Source organism: Tauraco erythrolophus, unplaced genomic scaffold, assembly GCF_009769465.1.
Source record: "Tauraco erythrolophus isolate bTauEry1 unplaced genomic scaffold, bTauEry1.pri scaffold_45_arrow_ctg1, whole genome shotgun sequence".
In the NCBI taxonomy this organism is placed as follows: domain Eukaryota; kingdom Metazoa; phylum Chordata; class Aves; order Musophagiformes; family Musophagidae; genus Tauraco; species Tauraco erythrolophus.
Window position 1 is genome coordinate 167,983 of NW_028238615.1, and position 7,612 is coordinate 175,594.

The following is a 7,612-nucleotide window of genomic DNA, read 5'->3' on the forward strand; positions in this document are numbered from 1 at the left end:
TTGGTACAGGTACCGATCCAGAGCCTGGGACCCTGCAGACTGTGGGGCATCCCCTGCGTCACTCTTCTCCCCTTTCTGTGGACAGCGCCCTACGCACATACACACCCCGCCACCCGCAGCCAGTTTTCGTAACAAATGTTTATTTCGGGTGCTGGCAGCTTTTCCACATCGCCTGGATGGAGACGATAAAGAGTGAAGCGCGAAGCTGGGGTGGTGCTGGGCGCAGCGGGCAAGCTTCACCCCGCTGTGCTGCGTAGGGACGAGCACCAGGACCGGGCATTGCCTAACGTGAGGCTGTTACACGGGTGCGCTGCTCTGGGCCTGGGGCTGAGGAGGACAGGGTGGCCCCGCAGTCCTGTCCCAGCCCCGCAGGTCGCAGAGCCCAGCCGTGCTCAGTGCCACGGGCCAGGCCTCCTGCTCACCCTCCGCCCATAGCTGCCAGGGAGGATGGAGGCGCTGCCATTGATTTGGTGCTACGGCGTCTGAAGCCTGCAGAGCAGCTCCAGAGAAGGCAGCGCGCTCTGTACCGTGTGTCCGTGGCTGGCTCAGGGGAGGGGTGTTCCCTGCTCCCCCTTGGCTCTGGGGTTAAAGAAGGCACTTGGGGGTGGTGGGGAGGGAAGCGTGGCAGCGTCAGGTGGCTGGGAGGCACCTCCCTCTCTACTTCTCCTGCATCTTCTCCAGGATGGGCACAATCATGTCAAACTTGGGGCGCTTGGCTGGGTCCTCATTCATGCAGATCTTCATCAGCTTGCAGATGTGTGGGGATATGCCGGGTGGGATGGTTGGGCGTAGCCCCTCCAGTGCCACCTGGGAGCATGAGAGAGCAGGGCAGGATCAGAAATCTGGTCCCAGCCCCGCGTTGAACAGGCGCTCCTGTGGTGGGTCCAGCCTCCCCTCCCTGCTGCCCGCTTGGGCCCCGTTACACCCGGGCCGATGGGGTCTGGACTGGTGCATTTCGCCCTCTCCTCACCTTCATGCCTATCTCCATGTTGGACAAGTCTGCGAACGGCACCTCGCGGGTCACCAGCTCCCACAGCAGCACGGCGAAGCTCCACATGTCAGCCGAGCGCCTGTTGATCTCCTCTGGCTTCTTCTGCAAGGCTGTAGGGAACACAGCACAGGGGCTGAATGGGCAGAGGGCGAGGAAGGGGCCGGGCAGCAGGAGGGGCCTGGCTACCGGGTGCTCACCTTCCGGGGCCACCCAGGCTGGTGCGTACATCCTCCCCGGGCACTGGAAGGAGAACTTCACGTCAGCCATGCTGATCCGTGCCGTCATGTCCTCGTCGATCTGGGGAGAGCGGAGCGGTCAGAGGGGAACCCACCCTGCCCCACGCTGCAGGAGGAAGGGCTGGGCTGTGCCACGCTGGCGCTCACCATGATGCTGCGGCTGTTGAGGTGGTGGCGTGGGATGAGGGGCTCCAATGTGTGCAGGAAGGCCATGCCCCGTGCGATGTCAAAGGCGAATTTCACCGCCTGCATCTGGTCCACCACAAAGTCTGCAGGGAGGGGGGGTGGCACGAGGGTGAGAGAAGGGGGTGCCACGCCATCAGCAGCGCGTGTGGGCAGGGAGCAGTGCTGGCAGACACACGGGGTGCGGGAAAGGTAAGCGGGATGGAGACCCAGCTCGCCTCACGCCCACCCTGGTGTTGCAGCTGGAGGGGCCCCCTGCCACCCCCTCCCCGAACACACAGAGAAGCAACTTCTCAAGGATGGGGAGACGCCTCTGCCCACGGCTCTGTCACCCCCATCAGCACTCACTTGTCCCCTCGTGTAGCACGTTGTAGAGGGAGCCGTAGGGCATCCAGTGGCTGATGATGATGGGGTGGGGCGCTGGGGGGGACTGGCAGGCACCCAGCACCGGCAGCACGTTGGGGTGAGAAAAGATCCTGCAAGAGAAGCGACAGCCCTGAGAACAGCGGGTGCTGCCTGCGCCCCCTCACTGCCTCCCTGCCCTTCGCACCGCTGCCAGCGCGCTGCCCTCCCAGGGCCTCCTCGCATCCCCTGGGCACCGCTCCGAAGTGCTGCCGCCCAACCCTGCAGCACTGCTCGGCTCCTGCCTACCTCGTGTGCCTCTGGAGAGAGCGGCTGCCCTCAGGAGCCGCGGCTGCCTCGAAGCAGGATGCTGGCACTTACCGCAGCTTTGGGTATTCCTCATTGAAGTCTCGGCTCTTCCGAGTTGTCCAGTCCCGGATTTTCAGCATTTTGATGACAATGTCGTTGCCTTGCCAGCGCCCTTTCCACAACTGCAGGGAGACAGGTGGAGACAGTCACTGTGAGAGGGACGCGCGGTCCCCGAGCACCTCCCAGCCCTGCGCAGAGGAACCTTCCGTGGGGCCCACGGGACTGACAGGTGCGCAGCATCGCGGCGTGGCCGATAAACCACGAGAGCGAAGCAGGGCCCTTCCGTCCCGGGCAGGCGCCTTCTCTCTGTGTAGGCCGGCCCCGCGCCTGGACATGGAAACCCACCAAGCAGCTGTGCCCCAGTTCTGCACCCCGCAGCCAGCCAGGGGATGGGGAGAGAACAGTGGTCTGCGTGGGTGCCGCCCCCCGTCCCAGGGCGGCCTACGTACCTCTCCTGACTGGTTCTCATTGAGTTTTTGGCTCAAGCTCAGCTGTTTGAAGTCTATTCCAGCAAGTTTGTTGAGAGTCCCATTTCCTGTAGGAAAAGGAGGAGATGCAGCCTGTGGCTGCAGGGACCTTCCCCCTGACGTCCACCTGGGACCGCAGAGGGAGGCAGTACCAGGGGCGTGCCTCACCCCCACTCCCATGAGAAACCACCTCCAGCGAGGGGACTTCCACCTCCAAACTGAGCCGTTCACAGTGCAGATTCCACCCGTCCCCACGAGCCTGCCCAGCTGCGCAGGACAGCCGTGCTCTCCCCTGCACCAGCACCCCCAGCAGGGAAGGCGCTGTCCTTACTGGGACGCGTGCGGGTTGTGCCCTTCCAGAAGGTGTCCTTGTAGGGGATCTTGGTGAGGCTCTGGCCCAGCTTCTCCGCACGCTCTGCAGAGGGACAAGGAGTTGGCAGCACAGGCAGAGAGGTCGCTGACGCTGAGCGCAGGGGCTGCAGCAGGAGCCAGAGGCAGGCCGGGGGGTTGGGACAAGAACCTCCTACCTTTCAAGACCTCTCGCAGTGGCGTCTTGGCTTTGTCAATGGGCGTCTCACCATACTTGTTAGCAATGCTGACCAAGGCCCCGTTGCCCACGAGGTCCTGAGGGAGGAGAAGGCAAGCATCTGCGGTTTGCTGCCCTCTGCTCAGCCTCTTCATGCGCCCCCAGCCTGCTGCGTCGCCCCTCCTCTCCCTCCCATGCCCCCTCGGCCACCCCCCTCACCCTCGACTCCTGTCCATGTCCAAGCGCTCCCACTCACCTCCGCCACCTGGTCGTGGCCCCAGAAGCAGGCATAGTGTAGAGGCGTGTTCCCGTGCTCGTTCACGGCGTTGATGTCTGCTTTGAATTGGATCAGCTGGGGGCAGGAGGACAATCCCCGTAAATCTAGAGCAGGTCCCCTGCCCTCCAGCACCTTGCCCTGGTGCTGATGAGGTGCTGCTGGGAGGAGGCTGAGGCTGGATGTGCTCAGCGGCACCGAGGTGAGGATGCCGCAGGCTCACGGCAAGGAGCCCAGCGGGTGACAGTGGGGATGGAGCCCTGGGGGGGTGGGCAGAGGGCTGCCCAGAGTCCCACTCAGTTTGCCCTGTGTGCAAGGCATGAGGTGGGGGCCTGGAAGGCAGCGGGCAAGGGGCTGCAGCAGGCAGGTACCTTCTGCACGATGTCGCGGTGGCCGTGGCTGGCAGCCAGGTGCAGCGGGGTGTCATCGCCGCGGTTCATGACGTTGATGCGTGCTCCACGCATGATGAGCATGTCAACCACGTTGGAGCGGCCCTCGCGGCAGGCCCAGTGCAAGGGGCTGAAGCCGTGGTCATCCCTGCGGAGACGGCCAGGACAGCTCTGCTGAGCAGCTGCCATCTGCTCACCGCGTCCTCCCCCAGCCCGGGTGGGGGAGAGAGAAGGGCCACGTGTGGCCGGGGCGCTGCCGACAGCACCAGTGCCAGGCGGGCATCGCTGGGCGGGCATCGCCCTGCGCACCCGCACACGGGCTGCGCAGGCGAAGGGGACAGGCCGAGCGTCTCTCCCGCTCTCTCCCGTCCCCGCCGGGGCCCCGCAGGCCCTGGCCAAATCCCATCCTCTCTGGGGCTGAATCACGGAGCCGCTGGCAAGAGCCGGGTGCCTCCCCCGCCCCCCCCTCAGCTCTGCGGTCCCTGGCCAAGTACGGCCCGAGGAGACCAGCCGGGCCTTAAAAGGAGACCAGGGCCTGGCAGGGGCGGCTGCCACATCCCCGGCTGCCCTCCCGCTCCCCGGCATGGCACAGCCCCTGTCTCCGTCCCCCCCGCACAGGCAGGGGCTACCCCAGCACGGGCACCCAGCACCAAAATGCCCCAGTGAGTGCCAGCCGGCCCCGGTCTCTCCGGCACGACCCATGGGACTGGGACAGCTCCGTGCGACTGGGACCCCCAGGAGGGACCCCCAGGCACAGCCCAAGGCCAAGGGAAAGCCCCTCGCCCAGAACGAGTTCAGGACAGACGCTGCGCCTGGCCACTGGCAACGGAAATGGCTGCGGGACACCTCGGGCCTGGCCAGAACGCTGCTCCTGAGAGGCCAGCGGGCAGCATGTCGGACCACAGGGTCCCAGGCTAGCTCCGGAGCTGGAGATGTGCTGCAGGGAGGGGAGTGGGGCACGCACGGGCAGGGCGCGGGTCGGCCCGGCGCAGCTCCTCACCCCGGCGGGGTTCCCAGCCCTCCCGTCGGACCCCGGCCATGCCTCCACACGTCAGACCGAGTGCTCCCGGGAGAAGGGACGGGGGAAGCGGTCACCCGGGCACACCAGCCACCCCAGGGATGGGGATGGGGAGATTCTCCGCGGCACCCCCAGCCCAGCCCCTGCCTGAGACACATCCCAGCCCGCGGCCGGGGCAGCGGCGGCCAAGGAAGCGGCTGGAGGACGTGCAGCCTGAGGATGTGCAGCCCTCATGCCTCGGCGATGCGGTAACTTCCTCCCGGCGGGGAGGAGCCGAATCCCACCCCCTCCCCAGGACATGGAGCGCAGCGGAAACCAGCTCCAGCCCCGGTCCAGCGCCCGCAGCCCCTGGTGCAGCCGAGCCGGGATGGCACCCCGGGGTGCAGCCCGGGCCACGTCCCCTCCTGCTCACCCCTGGTTCAGGTCGTTCTCGGTGTTGTCCAGCCAGAGGCGCACGGCCACCGCGTTGCCCTCCCGGCACTGCGTGAAGATGTCGTCCATGGCGGCTCCTGCTGCGGGGAGGGGTGCGGGGGTGTGAGGACATGAGGCCCCACTGCTGAGCGCAGCTCCCTGCTCCCCTTTCCCTCACGCAGCCCTAGGACCTGGACATCGCTTTCCACAGCCCCTCTGCTCCTGGCAGCCCCTCCACTGGGGTGTCTCCCTGCAGGAGCGGGACGGGAGCCTCACGTCGCCCTGCTTGGCAGCCCTACGGAAAACCGCGGGGACTGCGGAAGGCCGGCGATGGAGCTGGACTCACAGCAGAAGGGGAAGTCCACAACTGACTCCACGGTCATGGGTGCCTGCGGCAGCTCTCAGGAAGCAGATCTGGCATCCACAGGCTTATCTGCAGGCCCAGCCAGACCCGGGTGCCCACATCTCCTGGGAGGTGGTTGGGACGCAGAGCTGGAGGAGGTCCAGCACCACCCCGCACAGGATCCCATAGCTCCACAGACCCTGCCGATCCTCAGCTCCAACCTAGTCTTGGCTGAACTTGGCACGCTTAAGAAACTGGGAACCCAAAGGTCCACAAGCTCCCCTTCTCTCCGCTCAAATCAACAGAGTCCAGCCCAGAGCCAGGCAAAGAGAACACACGGTGGTTCCATTTTTAACCCCTTGACAACAGCAGCCTCGCTGAGACCCAGGGCTGTGCCGCCTCAAGCTCCCCGGCAGTGCAGGCAGGAACTTTCCTGCCTGGGGGTCTGCGGCATCAAGCAGGGACATGGGGCTGCTCTTGGTGAGTTCCACAGTGCAGGTGCAAGGACAGACCAGGCACAATGCCCCTGACATACACCCATGAGGGCTTAAACCTGGTGCCCCTTGGGGCCACCACAGGGTCTGGCGCAGCGGCAGCGGGACCCCCACCCACTCTGTGTGGGCAGGATGGGCCCCAGTGCGCTCCTTGCGCCTGTGCGGGCAGCAGCTCCCCAAGGACAGCTGCTCCAACTGGGTCGTGTGCTCCAGGCGGCGACACCGGGTGAGGGGAGCAGCAGACCGGCCTCATGGTCCGGAGCCCCAAAGGGGCCTTACAGGCACCAGAATGGGCTCCGGCACTTTTAGGGAAGCACCAGCCCTGCTCCCAGATCACCAGCTGTGGAGGACAGGGCAGCCCTGCCCGGGAGCTGCAAGGAGCCAGTGCTGCACCTCGACCCGATGTGCTGCAGGTCCTACCAGTCCCAGCACCCCAGGGCTGATGGCACTGCCCCAGGCTGGACTTTCACCCACCCACGTGGGACGGGACCAGGGAAGGGCATCCCCTCACCAGCTGCGTTCCCTGCCCGGGGCTGCTGCGCTCCTGTCCGTGACACCAGACCCTGCCTTGGCCCCGGCCGCGCTGCCAGGTCTCCCCCAGCCCCATCCCTGCCTGAAAAGAGGGTCCCTCTACTCCATTGCCAAGTGGCCACATGGGCCCTGCTGAGCCCCCCCATGGCCCCTCTCCCCACCACTCAGGCCGTGGCCCCATGACGCAGAGCCAGGCCCACCCCACGCTGCCCCCCCGGGCCCTCACCAGCCCTGACCCAAGACCCTTCCCCAAGACCAGCTGCAAAGGGCTCACCCTTCCCGCAGTGCCCCCACCCCTTCCAGCGCAGTCCCAGCGCCGTGCTGCCCCTCGGGCCCCAGGGCTCGACCCAGCCGTGAGCTGCCGCCTGCCCTGCCCCGGCCCACCGGCACGGGGGCCCCGCGGGTCCCTCCCTGCCCGCCCGCCCCAGCGCACCCCAAACACGGCTGCCCCAGCCAGCCCCTGCCCGCGCAGCACAGCGCAGCGCTCCCTGACCCCCCTCTTTTGTTTCCAGCCCCATCCCCACCCCGACCCCATCCCCGCCCGGCCCGGCCCAGCCAGCCTGCGCGAGCCCCAGCGCTGCCCACCCGGTTCTCATCCCTCCCCGGCCTGCCGCAGCCCAGGCCGACCCCAGCCCCGGCCGCGGCCCGCTCGAACCCACCCCGACCCGTCCCTGAGCCCGGCCCAGCCCCAGCCCCAGCCCCAGCCCCAGCCCCAGCCGGCCCGACCCCGACCCGGACCCGGCCCGACCCCTGCCTGTCCCAGCCCGGCCCGACCCGGACCCGGACCCAGCCCCAGCCCGGCCCGGTGCGAGCCGATCCGCAGCCCCGGCCCCGCTTCCTCCCGCGCCGGATCGGGCCCGGCACGGCGCGGCACCGCACGGCCCAACCTCCGCCCGCAGTCGGCGCGGCGCGGCCCGGGCCAGCCCGGCTGCCCTTACCGGCTCCGGCGGCGGCGCAGGGCGGCGGCTCTGCGGGCGCGGGGCAGAGCGCGGGCTCCGCCCCGGGCCGGCCGCCGCCAGCGCCTCCTGCCGGCGGGCT

General features: G+C 67.7%; 1 protein-coding gene across 2 annotated transcripts; it reads right to left on the reverse strand.

The window, feature by feature from the left end:
- Positions 1–129: 129 nt before the first annotated feature.
- On the reverse strand, positions 130–7,542 carry ILK (integrin linked kinase). 2 transcript variants are annotated; one of them, XM_086630625.1, is made up of 13 exons: positions 7,513–7,542; positions 5,208–5,307; positions 3,760–3,925; positions 3,371–3,466; positions 3,116–3,212; positions 2,920–3,003; positions 2,571–2,656; positions 2,134–2,243; positions 1,759–1,886; positions 1,375–1,496; positions 1,189–1,288; positions 971–1,101; positions 130–807 (listed from the first exon to the last, which is right to left on the reverse strand). In XM_086630625.1, exons 2-13 carry the CDS (start codon positions 5,294–5,296, stop codon positions 658–660), a joined length of 1,359 nt encoding a protein of 452 aa, XP_086486751.1. In that variant the 5' UTR covers positions 5,297–5,307; positions 7,513–7,542; the 3' UTR covers positions 130–657. The 2 variants fall into 2 exon arrangements, with proteins under 2 accessions (XP_086486751.1, XP_086486752.1); XM_086630626.1 differs by having other exon boundaries at positions 5,208–5,304; positions 7,513–7,526.
- Positions 7,543–7,612: the final 70 nt, after the last annotated feature.